The 17634-nt window shown below is 40.3% G+C and overlaps 1 protein-coding gene across 1 annotated transcript in view; it reads right to left on the bottom strand.

Moving 5' to 3' along the window:
- NF1 (neurofibromin 1) overlaps nucleotides 1-17634 on the bottom strand; it is a 64188-nt gene that overhangs the window by 14986 nt on the left and 31568 nt on the right. The window contains exons 18-23 of the mRNA XM_006154373.3: nucleotides 16163-16285; nucleotides 15076-15206; nucleotides 14794-14894; nucleotides 11726-11868; nucleotides 11321-11367; nucleotides 7527-7743 (exon numbers count right to left, since the gene is read on the bottom strand). Coding sequence (XP_006154435.1) covers nucleotides 7527-7743; nucleotides 11321-11367; nucleotides 11726-11868; nucleotides 14794-14894; nucleotides 15076-15206; nucleotides 16163-16285 — 762 coding nt within the window. The remainder of the gene's footprint in view (nucleotides 1-7526; nucleotides 7744-11320; nucleotides 11368-11725; nucleotides 11869-14793; nucleotides 14895-15075; nucleotides 15207-16162; nucleotides 16286-17634) is intronic.

Below are 17634 nucleotides of genomic sequence, written 5' to 3'. Positions count from 1 at the left end.
CCTCCATTCTCTACTTGGGGTTTTGGGTATGCATGCACATGCGCCCAGCCTGAGGTTTAAGCCACTATGTCCAGGATTCAAACTGTGGTCAACTACATGGGAGTCCAGTGACGTAACCATTATGCCATCTGCTTGTCCCAATATTGGATATATTCTTAAATGGGGCTATGCTATACATCATTTTAACATGCAATTCTTGCAATTCTTGCCTTTTTTTTTTTTTTTTTTTGGTAATTTGTTACTTGCTTTTTATTTTGTATTTTAGACTATGGAAATGATGTCAGACAAAAAGCAAATATAAGCAATTTTCTTATTCAAATTCAAAATGAGTTGTAAAGCAGTGGAGAAAATTCACAACATCCACACTGGCCCAGGAACTGCTAACAAACACACAGTGCAGCGGTGGTTCAAGAAATTTTGCAAAGGAAACAAGAGCCTTGAAGACAAGGAGTACAGTGGCCGGCCATCGGAAACTGACAACAGAAAATTGAGAGCAACCATCAAAGTTGATTCTCTTACAACATGATAAGTTGTCAAAGAACTCAACATCAACCACTCTATGGTCTGTCGGCATTTAAAACAAATTAGAAAGGTGAAAAAACTCGTTGAGTTGGTGCCTCATGAGCTGACTGAAAATCAAAAATATCATTTTGGAGTGTTGTCTTCTCTTATTCTATGCAACAACAACAAGCCACTTCTTGATCGGATTGTGACATGCAACAAAAAATGGAATTATATGACAACCAGTGACGACCAGCTCAGTGGCTGGACCAAGAAGTTGTTCTGAAGAACTTCCCAAAGTCAATCTTGTACCAACATGGTCATGGTCACTATTTGGTGGAGTCTGATCCACTACAGCTTTCTGAATCCCGATGAAACCATTACATCCGAGAAGTATGCTCGGCAAATTGATGAGATGCACTGAAAACTGCAATGCCGGGAACCAGCAGTTAGCGTAATGGCTATGTCGCTGGACTCCCACGTAGTCGACCGCGGTTCGTGTCCCAGACCCGGTGGCTTAAAACTCACGCCGGGCGCGTGTGCGTGCGTGCCCAAGATCCCGAGAGGAGAATGGAGAAGGGATTGCGGCGTGACCATCCCCCGTGGGGGGTGATTTCTCGCTTTCTGTCTCTATGTCTCTCTCTGTCTGTCTGGCGAGCGAGCACACGCGCCCTACAGTGAAAATCTCTCCAAAAAAAAAAAAAAAAACTAAAAAAACAAAACAAAACTGCAATGCCTGCAGCTGGCATTGGTCAACGGAAAGGGCCCAATTCTTCTCCACAACATACCCAACAGCACACTGCACAACTAAGACTTCAAAAGTTGAATGAATTGGGCTATGAAGTTTCACCTCCTTCACCATATTCACTGGATGTCCTGCGAACTGACCAACACTTCTTTAGGCATCTCAACAACTTTTTGCAGGGAAAATGCTTCAATGAGCAGGATGCAGAAGCTACTTTCCAAGAATTTGTCGAATCCCAAAGCACAGATTTTTACGCTACAGGAATAAACTTATTTCTGGTTGGCAAAAGTGTACTGATTGTAATGGCTCCTCTTTTGATTAATAATGATGTGTTTGAACCCAGTAATAGTGATTTAAAACTCATGGTCCAAAACCACAATTTCTTTTGCACCAACCTAAGAGTTAACAATTAATATCTATAGGATAACTATCTGAAATTTTGGTTATTTTCTACAGAGTACTAGCCCAGGAACTTAGCCACATTTGGTGTTAAACAACATGGATCAGAAGGAAATAACTTTAAAAAAATGTGTTTTGCTATCTGGCTCGTGTGTTCATTAGAGAGAAGTAGAGATTAAGTGAAAAAGCAACCTCCAAGGGTTTGACCATGCTGCAACACCTTTTCCTCCACTCTCCTCTTAGGATTCTGAGTATGTATGCACACATGGCAAACATGTGTTTCAAGTCCCCAGGTCCAGACTCAAACTGTGCAGTTGACTAAGTGGGACCCAGCTGCTTTAACCACTACACCACCTGGCTGGCCCAGAAGGAAGTAACTTTAGCTTAAAACCCAATATGGCTATGGGCAAAAACTGTCAAGTCCCAGGTGACCAAGGTCGCTCTCGTCTTTAATGGCCTAGAGTACCTAACATATACCTGCAAAATAGATGATCAAATGTTACTGGATTAAATCACTATGTGAAAAATACTAGGAGATCTTGATAGAGTTTAAATTTTAATATTTTGAAAAGTGGTCTAGGGTTGGCTCGGAGGTGCAGTGTGCTGCTCATGAGATGAGATCCCACCAATGAGTGTGGTTTGATTCCTGGCCCAGTTAACCTGAAACACGCCAGGAACACCTGTGAGCACCCACAATCTAATGAGGTAGAAGACTGGAGGAAGAAGATCATAGCATGACCAGAGTGTACTCACATCTCTCACTCACTCTCAGGTGTGAATACATGTTCTCTATCAGGAATAAAGAAAAAAAAATATTGAAGGAAAAAAACCTGACCTATTTCTTTTTAAAAAGTACTAAGTACTGGGACTAGCAGGTGGTATAATGGCTATATCACTGGACTCCTATGTAGCTGACTGCAGTTTGAGTCTTGGACCTGATGGCTTAAAATCATACTGGGCGCGTGTGCATGCGTGCTCAAGATACTGAGAAAAGAATGGAGGGGAAGGGATTGCAGCATGGCATCCCCCCTGGGGGAGTGATTTTTTTACTATCTCTTTGATGAAAGAAAAAAATCTCTCTTAAAAAAAAATATGATATGCTCATCAGCTGAGAAGACCTTCCATGGCTTGGTGTTAAGCAAAAAATGCTTTTATTGGGATTTTAATTTTTTATTTTAGGTCCAAGGTAGCTCAGCCACCCTGGACCTAAAAAGGGTCACACTAACATCTGAAATATTCTTAAATGTCATGGAGATGGGCAGAAATCCTCCTAGCAATTAGCTTGGGTTAAAAAAAAAGTCAACAATGGGGCCAACGGGGGATGTGATAGCTAAGAAGCTGGATTCCACATGGATGACTGCAATTTGAGTCCTGGACCTGGCAGCTTGAAAACCACACTAGATGTGTGTGTGCGTGTGTGTGCATGTGTGTGCACGCACATGCACGTGAGTGTGCACACACCCAAAGTCCCATGAGGAGAGAGAGGAGAAGGGACTGCAGCACGGCCATCTCCCCTAGGGGTGATGTCTTACTCTCTCTCCACGTAACCTGAAACACGCCTGTGTCTGCTGTCTCCTCCAGCAAGCACATGCACCCTATGATGAAGTTTCACCTCCTTCACCATATTCACTGGATGTCCTGCGAACTGACCAACACTTCTTTAGGCATCTCAACAACTTTTTGCAGGGAAAATGCTTCAATGAGCAGGATGCAGAAGCTACTTTCCAAGAATTTGTCGAATCCCAAAGCACAGATTTTTATGCTACAGGAATAAACTTATTTCTGGTTGGCAAAAGTGTACTGATTGTAATGGCTCCTCTTTTGATTAATAATGATGTGTTTGAACCCAGTAATAGTGATTTAAAACTCATGGTCCAAAACCACAATTTCTTTTGCACCAACCTAAGAGTTAACAATTAATATCTATAGGATAACTATCTGAAATTTTGGTTATTTTCTACAGAGTACTAGCCCAGGAACTTAGCCACATTTGGTGTTAAACAACATGGATCAGAAGGAAATAACTTTAAAAAAATGTGTTTTGCTATCTGGCTCGTGTGTTCATTAGAGAGAAGTAGAGATTAAGTGAAAAAGCAACCTCCAAGGGTTTGACCATGCTGCAACACCTTTTCCTCCACTCTCCTCTTAGGATTCTGAGTATGTATGCACACATGGCAAACATGTGTTTCAAGTCCCCAGGTCCAGACTCAAACTGTGCAGTTGACTAAGTGGGACCCAGCTGCTTTAACCACTACACCACCTGGCTGGCCCAGAAGGAAGTAACTTTAGCTTAAAACCCAATATGGCTATGGGCAAAAACTGTCAAGTCCCAGGTGACCAAGGTCGCTCTCGTCTTTAATGGCCTAGAGTACCTAACATATACCTGCAAAATAGATGATCAAATGTTACTGGATTAAATCACTATGTGAAAAATACTAGGAGATCTTGATAGAGTTTAAATTTTAATATTTTGAAAAGTGGTCTAGGGTTGGCTCGGAGGTGCAGTGTGCTGCTCATGAGATGAGATCCCACCAATGAGTGTGGTTTGATTCCTGGCCCAGTTAACCTGAAACACGCCAGGAACACCTGTGAGCACCCACAATCTAATGAGGTAGAAGACTGGAGGAAGAAGATCATAGCATGACCAGAGTGTACTCACATCTCTCACTCACTCTCAGGTGTGAATACATGTTCTCTATCAGGAATAAAGAAAAAAAAATATTGAAGGAAAAAAACCTGACCTATTTCTTTTTAAAAAGTACTAAGTACTGGGACTAGCAGGTGGTATAATGGCTATATCACTGGACTCCTATGTAGCTGACTGCAGTTTGAGTCTTGGACCTGATGGCTTAAAATCATACTGGGCGCGTGTGCATGCGTGCTCAAGATACTGAGAAAAGAATGGAGGGGAAGGGATTGCAGCATGGCATCCCCCCTGGGGGAGTGATTTTTTTACTATCTCTTTGATGAAAGAAAAAAATCTCTCTTAAAAAAAAATATGATATGCTCATCAGCTGAGAAGACCTTCCATGGCTTGGTGTTAAGCAAAAAATGCTTTTATTGGGATTTTAATTTTTTATTTTAGGTCCAAGGTAGCTCAGCCACCCTGGACCTAAAAAGGGTCACACTAACATCTGAAATATTCTTAAATGTCATGGAGATGGGCAGAAATCCTCCTAGCAATTAGCTTGGGTTAAAAAAAAAGTCAACAATGGGGCCAACGGGGGATGTGATAGCTAAGAAGCTGGATTCCACATGGATGACTGCAATTTGAGTCCTGGACCTGGCAGCTTGAAAACCACACTAGATGTGTGTGTGCGTGTGTGTGCATGTGTGTGCACGCACATGCACGTGAGTGTGCACACACCCAAAGTCCCATGAGGAGAGAGAGGAGAAGGGACTGCAGCACGGCCATCTCCCCTAGGGGTGATGTCTTACTCTCTCTCCACGTAACCTGAAACACGCCTGTGTCTGCTGTCTCCTCCAGCAAGCACATGCACCCTATGACAAAAACCTTAAAAAAAGTCAACAAAAACTAATCACTTTGACACGTTCAACACTACTTTAGCAGTCCAAGTGACAAAAGTCTGACTAACATGAAGCAAATTACAGATATGAGGACACAGCGAGCCCCACAGCACAGTGGTTAAGTGCTGTTCTGAGGAAACCTGATTCCGCACACAGGCACATCTGAATCCCAGCTCCACCTGTGCTGGGAAGCCTGCACAAGTACCTAGGATCTTGCTGAGATAGAGAACTGGAGGAAAAGGGACTGCAGTGTGACCAATCCCCATCAGGGGTGCTTGCTTTCTCTCTCTTACTCACTTGGTTGCACGAGGGCACACACCGAAGGGTATCATGAAAAAAAAAAAAAAAAAGAAAAAGAAACCAAACATGAAGATGAATTGTGATCAACTTGAGCAGCTGACTACTGTGCAGTGGTCCTCCCTCCTTACTTGTAATTTTGCTTTCTCTGGTTTATTTACCCATAGACATTAAAAAGAGAGAAAGAGTGAAGACCACATTCACCTAACTTTTATTACAATATAGTTATCATTTTTCTCTTTTTTTATTAGTTACTGTGGTTAATCCCTCACTGTGTCTACTACATATATTAAGCTTTAACACAGGTATGTATGTATAGGAAAAGAACATAATATATATACAGGGTTTGGGAAAATCCTTGGGTTCAGGCATCCACTGGGAGACTAGGAATGGGTCTCCCCTACATGGGGGGACAACTGTAAACAACAAATGAACCCAGAAAATAGAAAACTCTACGAGAAAAGGACTGGTGAATTTAAAGTAAGGCGGGCAGAAGCCTTGAGACAGAAATAAAGAAATAAAGACAGGAAGAAAAGGAGAGGGAAGGAAGATGACTGATAAACATAAAGCAATAGTGGTAGAAAGACCCAGTTCATATTATAAGGCACTATATAAAGTAAGTATATTCAACTATTAAGCTTTGATCAATAATGAAGCTTACATGAATGTTGAACTACAGTTTCCTTTACTTATCAAAATTTTGTTGTGGACCAAAGCTTAATAGTTGAATATAGTTATTTTACATAAAGGCTTACAATATAAACTGCGTGTTAAACTTCCCGAAATCTTCAAAACATGTCAGATGAAATGTTCATGCAAAACTGGGATTTTAAAGTGGACATCTGCTCACGGACCTTGACGATCACAGAACAGTTAGCACACAACCATGTACCACACAATGACATTACAGCCAGTGATGGGTCACACACGTGGTGGTGGTGGTCCTGTAAGGAGCACACAGGGTACAGCATGTGGCCTCGGTGTGTCACGAGCTGTACTGTCTAGGTTAGTGTCAGTACACTGGCCCGGGTTTGCAGAAGATGAAATCACCTAGTGATACAGTTTTCAGAATGCACCCTTGTCAGTAACTGATGCATGACTGTTATATCTTGATTTTTTAAAAATTTACATGGTAACACTTAAGAAAACTTTTTCTTATAGAATAAGGAATTTCGTAAGTGAACTTTTCAGATGATGGAACTTTAAAGAAAACCTTGTTTTACTAATTTTAAAAGGAAACCTTTCTAAAAAGAAAACATGATCATACGGAAGCTTTCCTTCATTTACCTGTTGTCGTAACACACAAACAGCATCAATTCTGTAATGGACAACGCCTTCCGGGTCAACCAGAAGTTTTGAACGCTTTCACTCTGACACTAAACGAGCCCAGAGTTCTGTAGGTTTGCTGTTTATCTCAGTCCCCGTGTTAGCAGCTACTGTCCCTCAGAGTATCTACATATAAGCTGCATACTGAATTGGCACTTTTCCCATCTGGTCCTAACGGTGAGGCCACAGTAAGGAATTATGATTACAGGCTTTAAGAAACTATTTTCTTGAGATGACTTTTTTGTCTAATTATTGACTTCCAGATTTTCAGATGTTTTCTATGGATGGTGAGCTGCTGCTGCCAGTAGGGAAACGGAGTAATACCAGGTGTGTGTGTGTGTGTGTTTGATAAAGTATACTGGCTATATCGGAGACATAGAAGCCCTCAGGGTGACGTCACTATATCTAGAAAAGGAATTATAGTTCTGTTCACTCACAGATAGGCAATGTAGCTTAGGCTGCTCTTCTTGTCCAACCTCTCAAAACTTATCACCCTTGGAATACTTTGTGAGCACACTAAACATTTCACTGTCTTAGGTACAACTTGTTTGAAAGTGGAAAGCTTTACAGAGTAACAAAATCCAAGGTAGCTATAAGGTAAAGAAGAAATGGAAGGTGAACCTTTATGAGGAAAAGGAGCAAACCCTGTATATACTGATCGCAAGGGAATTCCTAATGTTGGCATCTTAGTATTAATGCTCAAAGTCATACAAAGATCACGTTTACTGACCTGGGGAATGCTGGGAAGTTGCGAGTGAGGTCATGGAATTAGAGAGGTTAAGGTTGGCAGTGATACTAAGCTGGCTCTGCAGTGCAGGAGGGTAAGGAGATGTGGGTGTCAGGAGGGACTCCTCACTGGTTTCTTCATCAATTCCCGGCAAGTACGTGTCAATCAAGGCATCAAGAAACTTAACAATAAGCTCAGCATAGTCTGGGATTTGTGTTTGCTGTAATGGAAAATAGGAAATTATTTTAGCTCCCCCCCTTATTTATTTATTTTTAGATCCCCTCTGAAGCCAAAACAGATTAATTCAATATTTGTTTGGGGCTTTATGTATTACTTCTCTTCCTTTGTTGGTATTACAGATCATTTAAAAATGGAGTAGAGTAATAGTTCTAGACTACCACAAAATTTACAGCTGGGAATTTTATTCGGGTTACCCTTAAAGCTTCCAGATGAACCTGCCATTTCTGAAAGCCAATACACAGAATGAATTTAATACTGAGACAACACAATCATCAGGAATGATGTCTAGCCAATTTTCCAAAACAGAGAAAATGAGCAGAGCATCATCATTCCAGCTGCCACTAAGATTCCACTAACCAGACTGTGAAGGGCTCAGAAGGGTTCTGGCCACCCGACTACAGAAATGCCAACGTGATATACTTATTTCTGTGGCTTTAGGTCCACTTCTCTAGTGACAACCTCTGAATATCAAGAGATATTCAGTACTGGGGCCAGCAGATGGCATGGTGGTTAAGGCGCTGGATCCCCACATGAGCAACCACGGTTCCATGGTTCAAGTCCCAGTCCTGGTGGCTTGCTTTCTCATCCCCTTCCTCCATCTCTCTGTGGTCAAATTAAATAATAATAATAAATAAAGTAAAGAATTCTTAAATAAAAGAGAGATTCCGTGTTAATGAAACAAAACAAAATAAACCAAACACCCAATCCTTAAAATTGGGATGTTTGGGTAATTCATATTGACTTAGTACTCCTATATCTAAAACACTATACTAGGAACTGTGGGGAGAAGAAACTGAAGTCCTGCCTTCAAGGAACTTTGATCAATTTGGAGAGAGCTCATATGCAGAGAAAATAATTAAAACACATATTCAAGTAGCACTACATCAACTGATGCCAATCAAAGAACAAACTGAATGGGAGTAAACGAGAATATATCCAGTGAGGAAAGAATCTAATTCAACGGGTTGATGTAAAAATGTTTTCATGAGATAGATTTTAATCACAGTAATGCTCTTTGCTAGTCACAAGATACTTAAGTCTGTGCACTGAAATTAACATAGGGACTGAAGGCAAAATGTTTTACAGAGGTTTCTCATACCCTTCTGAAAAGTCAACATAAAGTGAGTTATTTTTTGTAAAAACTACTGTAGAAAGGTGCTGCCTCTTTTAAAAAACATCTTGTGCTAAAAAACTTTATGAAGATAATGTATTTGCTGTGAATCACAATTCTGGTTTTAAGCAATACTGAGTGTTCTTAAAGCAGGCACACTTATATGGATAAAAACTGTCATTTTTATTGAAGGTCAGAGAAAAATATTTTTTCATACCTTTGAAAAGGGTCCTGCAAAATGCCACAAGCCATTAAAACCAAAACCTGCAACAAATCAAACATAACTCTTATAACCAACCAGACTTTTAATCCTAACAAAAATTACATATGATTTACAGCTGATAATATAGCAAACCTAGGTATACATTGAAAACATTTTTGAATGAGTGTCAAAGAAGATTAAAACTTAATTATAATGTACTCAATATAAACTATATTTTAATAGAAAGGAACTTGTTAATCAGTTATCTTATTGAACATAAAACTAAGGGAGTCTGAAAATGGCCCATGGAGAGAGAAGTACAAGCAGCCTACGCCTTCCGAAGTCCCCGTCAGTGCATTCTACAATAGCGTGCACACTGGCAAGGTCACCGACCACCCCGCTTTCAACATGTTTATTTACTTTGCAGGTAAGATGTTTGGTACTGTGGTGGGGATTCTTCATGGTACACCACACTCTGCACAATTCCGTGGATCGGATTTAACAAATTTGGATCTTGGCACAATGACAACAGGGTGTTGATCTTAGAGTCCAACAAATTATGTCTAGAAAATAAAAGTTGACAGAAGAACATTTTAGAAGAAAAACAAATTAAAAGATATAATGCAAAAACATAGTATTAATACATATTTCCAAGAACAGTGTGGCCAAAAGTAAGGGAATGAGTACTTTGTACTTTCTGTAGCTTCCGAATTTTCCATAAGAAACCTGTGTTTGCTTTTTTGGTTTATTTTCTGTTTCATTTTTAGACATCAGGGAAAATGTGGTAAAAACAAGCAACTAACTGTGTCATGTATCTATATTTTTTATTTTATTGTATTTATTCATCCTTTTGTCAGAGGGCATGTGCAGAGAGAGAAAAAAAGGGAGAAAGCACCCCCAAATGGAGCATGGTCATGCCACATTCCCGTTCCCTACTATTTCTCCATCTCATTGGGATTTGGGGCACATGTGCCAGGCATGATTTTCAAGCTGTCAGGTCTAGAATTTGAACCATGTAGTCGGTCATGTGGAACTCAGTTTCCTTAACAACTAGGCTATGGGTCCTGTGTGTGTGTGTGTGTGTGTGTGTGTGTGTGTGTGTGTGTGTGTGTTTAATTCATACATGCAAGTTTAACTACATATTGCAGACAAGGCTGTTCAAGACAAGGGTGGCTTCTGCCCACCACTTAGCTTGTTTTAGTAACAACTCTTCTGCTGTTGATGTGTACCCATGGAGTTAAAGCTAAATTTAACATTAATCAGTGCTTAATAAATTCTGAGTCAGATTGAATAAGGAAAACAAAATTAGTTTGGAGTGGGTGGAATATACAATCCAATTGAACCTTAGGAAGAAATTAACTATTTCTATCCCAACTGTACTCCATTAATAAAAATAACAAAGACTTAACTTTATAAAACTCTGCAATTTTAAAATAAGATGAACTAAAAATAAGGAAATAATAACACTACATACAAAGCCTAAATCAGAACAGAATTTACCAAATTCTTTGGGCTACTTCAATTAGTACTTTTGAGGATATTATTATATTAGCATTATTTTAGCTCTTAATAGAGATGAACTAATCTGGCCCCACAATTTTAGTGCTCAGGAAGCCAGATCCCACATGGGTGAGGAGCCGGCAGGTGGCATGGTGGTTAAAGGTGCTGAATTGTCACATGGGCAGGTGGCATGGTGGTTAAAGGTGCTGAACTGTCACATGGGAACCCACGGTTCGAGTCCCAGACCTGGTGGCTTGCTTTCTTGGTTTCTCTTTCTCTCTCCCCGCCTCACTGGTCAAATTTAAATAAGTAAGTAAAGTAAGTAAGTAAGTAAGTAAACAAAGGAAGAAAGAAAGAACAAGAGAAGAAAGTAAGTTAAATAAAATACTTCTTTAAACAAAATCGCACTGGCACATGGGCAAGCGTGCCTCAGATCCCAAGGGCATGTAGACATACTGTGCACTGAAATTAACATAGGGACTGAAGGCAAAATGTTTTACAGAGGTTTCTCATACCCTTCTGAAAAGTCAACATAAAGTGAGTTATTTTTTGTAAAAACTACTGTAGAAAGGTGCTGCCTCTTTTAAAAAACATCTTGTGCTAAAAAACTTTATGAAGATAATGTATTTGCTGTGAATCACAATTCTGGTTTTAAGCAATACTGAGTGTTCTTAAAGCAGGCACACTTATATGGATAAAAACTGTCATTTTTATTGAAGGTCAGAGAAAAATATTTTTTCATACCTTTGAAAAGGGTCCTGCAAACCGCCACAAGCCATTAAAACCAAAACCTGCAACAAATCAAACATAACTCTTATAACCAACCAGACTTTTAATCCTAACAAAAATTACATATGATTTACAGCTGATAATATAGCAAACCTAGGTATACATTGAAAACATTTTTGAATGAGTGTCAAAGAAGATTAAAACTTAATTATAATGTACTCAATATAAACTATATTTTAATAGAAAGGAACTTGTTAATCAGTTATCTTATTGAACATAAAACTAAGGGAGTCTGAAAATGGCCCATGGAGAGAGAAGTACAAGCAGCCTACGCCTTCCGAAGTCCCTGTCAGTGCATTCTACAATAGCGTGCACACTGGCAAGGTCACCGACCACCCCGCTTTCAACATGTTTATTTACTTTGCAGGTAAGATGTTTGGTACTGTGGTGGGGATTCTTCATGGTACACCACACTCTGCACAATTCCGTGGATCGGATTTAACAAATTTGGATCTTGGCACAATGACAACAGGGTGTTGATCTTAGAGTCCAACAAATTATGTCTAGAAAATAAAAGTTGACAGAAGAACATTTTAGAAGAAAAACAAATTAAAAGATATAATGCAAAAACATAGTATTAATACATATTTCCAAGAACAGTGTGGCCAAAAGTAAGGGAATGAGTACTTTGTACTTTCTGTAGCTTCCGAATTTTCCATAAGAAACCTGTGTTTGCTTTTTTGGTTTATTTTCTGTTTCATTTTTAGACATCAGGGAAAATGTGGTAAAAACAAGCAACTAACTGTGTCATGTATCTATATTTTTTATTTTATTGTATTTATTCATCCTTTTGTCAGAGGGCATGTGCAGAGAGAGAAAAAAAGGGAGAAAGCACCCCCAAATGGAGCATGGTCATGCCACATTCCCGTTCCCTACTATTTCTCCATCTCATTGGGATTTGGGGCACATGTGCCAGGCATGATTTTCAAGCTGTCAGGTCTAGAATTTGAACCATGTAGTCGGTCATGTGGAACTCAGTTTCCTTAACAACTAGGCTATGGGTCCTGTGTGTGTGTGTGTGTGTGTGTGTGTGTGTGTGTGTGTGTGTGTGTTTAATTCATACATGCAAGTTTAACTACATATTGCAGACAAGGCTGTTCAAGACAAGGGTGGCTTCTGCCCACCACTTAGCTTGTTTTAGTAACAACTCTTCTGCTGTTGATGTGTACCCATGGAGTTAAAGCTAAATTTAACATTAATCAGTGCTTAATAAATTCTGAGTCAGATTGAATAAGGAAAACAAAATTAGTTTGGAGTGGGTGGAATATACAATCCAATTGAACCTTAGGAAGAAATTAACTATTTCTATCCCAACTGTACTCCATTAATAAAAATAACAAAGACTTAACTTTATAAAACTCTGCAATTTTAAAATAAGATGAACTAAAAATAAGGAAATAATAACACTACATACAAAGCCTAAATCAGAACAGAATTTACCAAATTCTTTGGGCTACTTCAATTAGTACTTTTGAGGATATTATTATATTAGCATTATTTTAGCTCTTAATAGAGATGAACTAATCTGGCCCCACAATTTTAGTGCTCAGGAAGCCAGATCCCACATGGGTGAGGAGCCGGCAGGTTTAAACAAAATCGCACTGGCACATGGGCAAGCGTGCCTCAGATCCCAAGGGCATGTAGACATACAGAAGGAATTGTGGTGTGAGCACATCCCATTGAGGGGTATTTTTCCCCCCTCCCTCTATCTGGCAAGCATCCTCTGGTAATAAAAGAGGCAGCAACAGAGAGCTGGATGGTGGTGTGGTGGTAACACGGAGCTCAGTGAGCTGACCCACATGGGAAGGCTCCAGGTTCATACGAGAACTCCCTGGTCACACTGGGTGCATTCGAGCCCACACATGATCTGGGACTGGCTGAGGTGGAGGGGTAGACTGCATCATAAGACCTTTTCTTTCTCTGTTTCTCTCACTCGTGGAAGAAAGAAACTTTAAGGAGAGAAAATCACTTCCCAAATGGGAGGGGACCAGCAGTTGGCATAATGGCTATGTTGCTGAACTCCCACGTAGTTGACCGTGGTTCGCGTCCTGGACCCGGTGGCTTAAAACTCACACCGGGAACGTGTGCATGTGTGTCCAAGATCCCAAGAGGAGAATGGAAGAGAAGGGATTGCGGCATGGCCATCCCCCCCTGGGGGGTGATTTCTAACTTTCTGTCTCTCTGTCTCTGTCTATCTGGGAGCGCACGCGCCCTATAGCGAAAACCTCTCAAAAAAAAAAAAAGAAAAAAATGGGAGGTCAATTTTGCTTTCCTTCAGCTGTGGGTAAATACAAATACTCTACTAAAACGAAAATCAAATGGGTGTACTGGCTTTACTACAGCAGTCCACTGATTTACTTTTAAGAGAGGAAAACGAATCATCAGTATGAGCCATTTAAGTAAATCAGCAAGGTAAAATACTTTCTCCTAATAAGCCAAAACTGTTCTTTTTTTTTTTTTTTTTTTTTTAAGTTTCTGCTATAGGGTATGTGAATTGCTGGAGAGAAAGAGAGAAAGAAAGTAAAAATCACTTCCCAGAAGGGATGGCCATGCCACAGTCCCTTCTCTTCCATTCTCCCCTTGGAATTTTGGGTATGCAGGTACATGTGCCTGGGTCCAGGGCTTGAACTTTGCAGCTGACCACGTAGGAGCCAGCGCCTTAACCACTATGCCACCTGCTGATCCAGGCCAAAACTATTTGTTTCTTTTTTAAACCTTAAAAAATAAATTTTATTTGTTAAGGTTTTTGCCATAAGGCATATGCACATGCTCACCATAGGCAGAGACAGACAGACACAGTGAGAAATTATTCTCCAGGGGGACGGTCACACCGCAATCCCTTCTCCATTTTCTTCCTGGGATTTTAGGCATGCACACACGCATGCCACCCAGCATAATTTTCAAACTTCCAGGTGCAGGACTCAAACCACTGTCAGCCATGTGGGAGTCTAGCACCTTAACCACTATACCACCTGCTGACCCCAAAACTATTCTTAATCCCACTATCTCTAAGCTGAAAATCACTAACATAGTCTCTTACTTTCTTGTCTTCACAATGAGTGAAAGTGTCTGGCTAATATGTTTCCTTTCTTGTTTTTGGAGAGGTTTTTGCTATAGAGTGCGTGTGCTCGCCAGACAGACAGAGAGAGACAGAGAGACAGAAAGTGAGAAATCACCCCCCAGGGGGGATGGCCACACTGCAATCCCTTCTCCTCCATTCTCCTCTTGGGATCTTGGGCATGCACGCACACACGCCTGGTGTGAGTTTAAGCCACCAGGTCCGGGACTCGAACCATGGTCGACTACGTGGGAGTCCAGCAACATAGCCATTATGCTAACTGCTGGTCCCTGGCTAATATGTTTCCTAAGTCTTTTTAATGCATTTGACTTACAGACAGATACAATTAAAAACAAAAGGAGATACTTACACAACAGGAAAAACTCTGGGGAACACAACACTGGCTTCTGCTAAGTATTCATAAAGAATTCGTTGGTCAAACTCATCTGTGGTATATTTTACAAGTGTAGCCTGCCAAGATGCAAAAAAAAGGTAAACAAGCAATATTTTTACTTTGTGGCTGAATTGTTGTCTATTTTGGTGAAAAGCAGAAGACCTCATCCTTTCATGTTTTTAATATTTAAGGGACTCCTAAGAGTAGACTGGAATAAAAACTTGGGAGGGAAAACCCTCAAAAGGGGAAAATCCTTACTAGAACAGTAAGAAGCAGTGCTTGGATCTTCGGATCAGTAAGTACTTCTTCATCCAAAAGAACATTCGATTCAGACACTGAAACTTTACGTAAGTGCGGGTGCTGTTGTGATGAAGAAATCCTTTGAGTTTCTGCAGCAAATAAGGATGAACAAAGTCAGCTGTATTAAAATGGGATACCTGGATTACCATTTTACTAACACATTTTCATGTTACTTCTAAAACGGAGTAACTTTTTAATAGATGCTTACAGTATCATATAGAATTACTATGCACTTACACAATAGTTTTGGCTAGCTATTTACAACAGTATATATAAAAATATATTTTCAGTTTTACTATAGAGTGTGTGCACTCCCCAGAGTCAAAGAGAAGGAAAGTAAAAAAAAAAATCACTCCCTGATGGGAGGGCTGGCCAAACTGCAATCCCTTTTCCATTCTCCTCTTGGTATTTTGTGCATACATGGACATGCACACAGTGTGTTTTTCAAGCTGCTGGATCCGGGACTCAAACCCATGCAGATGGCCATGTCTTATTTAGTCGCCTTAACCTCCATGCCACCTGTTGGTCCCTACAACAGTATATTATATACAATATATAATTACTTCTTACATGGATTTTATAACTGTCACTTTAAGGACCATAGAGCTTATCTTTCAAAAACAAAACAAAACAAAACAAAACAAAATGTCTCTGTATTTCATCCTAAAGACCCTAAGAAATAGTAAGGAATTCGTAAGGTAAAGATGGCTTTAATGTACTCTCCTGCCTATTTTCAATGATCTAGATCAATTATTAACTTTATTTCTGGGAACCAGCAGTTAGCATAATGGCTATGTTGCTAGACTCCCACGTAATCGACCATGGTTCGAGTCCTGGACCCAGTGGCTTAAAACGCACGCTGGGTACATGTGCGTGAGTGCCCAAGATCCTGAGAGGAGAAGGGATTACGGTGTGACCATCTCCCCTGGGGGGTGATTTATTGCTTTCTGTCTCTATGCCTCTCTCTGTCTGGTGAGCGCATGTGCCCTATAGCAAAAACCTCTCAAAAAAAAAACCCAAAAAAACCAAAAACTTTATTTCTTACCCATTTCATAATCAGTTTCTGCTACTCTCCTCATTTTGGGGGGTGTTGTGATTCCTGATTCCATTTCTTGCCTCTTAGGAGCTTTTGTGTCTGATATCAAGTGATCAAAACTTTTCCTTGTTCCTATAAACAAAAGTTAGAGAACATGGAAGTCCATTAACCACAGTGTCTATTAATAGGAATATATAAAAAGGAAACGTTTGGACATGAGTGCTTAAGCTTTCACTGAAGCACCCAAAGAAAACTCAAACATATCCCTGGAGCAAAATTTCTCTCCTTTATTCTCCATCTTCTCAAAGGGTTTGGGCCCCTCAGTTTTCCATTTCAGGACGGATGTACCTTATTGGTCCAAATCAAAGACAGATTACATTCACTACATTGTAGAGGTAAACCAAACTCCACCAACAGCTACACCTGTTGATAAGTAGAGGTGTATGCACTATTCAGAAACAAACATCAACTGTCTGAACGGCCTTGTTAATCTAAGAAATTCTGATGGTGCCAATAATCAATCATCAATGTATGCAGAATTTCCAAACTTTGGCAAAAATTAAAGTTTGATTTTAATTCCTCACGCTTAAAAAAAAAAAGACATACATGCCTGAAAGTACCAAAGAATAGATGTACTGGGAGCTGTCACTTGGCTTTTAGCTGCTCTACTCAAATGTTAGACTATTATTTCATCTTTCTCTTACGAATTCCTTACAATGTACTATGGCAAAAGTTTCTTCACTAAGTGTGTGTGTGTGTGTGAGAGAGAGAGAGAGAGAGAGAGAGAGAGAGAGAGAGAGTCATCTTCTTTTTAGTTTTGCTATAGCTATAGGGCACATGCGCTCACCAGAGATAAACAGAAGAATAGGGAGAGAAAGAAAGAAGTCATCCCCCATGCCCACACCACAATCCCTTCTCTATTCTCTTGGGATTTTTGAGCATGCATGCATACACATGCCCAGTGTGTTTTTCAAGCCACCAGGTCTGGATTTGAAACACCAAGTTGGCCACGTGGGATTGAGCTGCCTTAACTTCTGTGCCATCTGGTGGCTCTCCACAGAGTCTTGATGCTGTAATCTACTCCTAGTCAGCCCTGGATCATGGGCACACAAGTGCCAGGCATATTCAGGGAGGTCTCCAGGCAAGACCCCAGAACTTTCCCACGTGGGTCAGCTTTCCAGAGCTTCACATCCTACTGCTGTGCCACCATCTAGCTTCTTATTTACATTAGTAAATGTGGGGCCAGCAGTTGGCATAATGACTATGTTGCTGGACACCCATGTAGTCGAGTGCAGTTCGAGTCTCTGACCCAGTGGCTTAAACTCATGCCGGGCATGTGTGCGTGTATGCCCCAAAATCCCAAGAGGAGAATGGAGGAGAAGGGATTGTGCTGTGGCCATGCCCCATGGGGAGTGATTTTCTCGCCTTTTTTTTTTTTTTTTTTTTTTTGAGGGGTTTTTTTGGCGGGGAGGGGGCACCCC

This window comes from Tupaia chinensis, unplaced genomic scaffold (assembly GCF_000334495.1).
Source record: "Tupaia chinensis unplaced genomic scaffold, TupChi_1.0 Scaffold000407_1, whole genome shotgun sequence".
NCBI lineage: Eukaryota > Metazoa > Chordata > Mammalia > Scandentia > Tupaiidae > Tupaia > Tupaia belangeri.
This window is presented reverse-complemented; position numbering and strand designations above follow the sequence as displayed.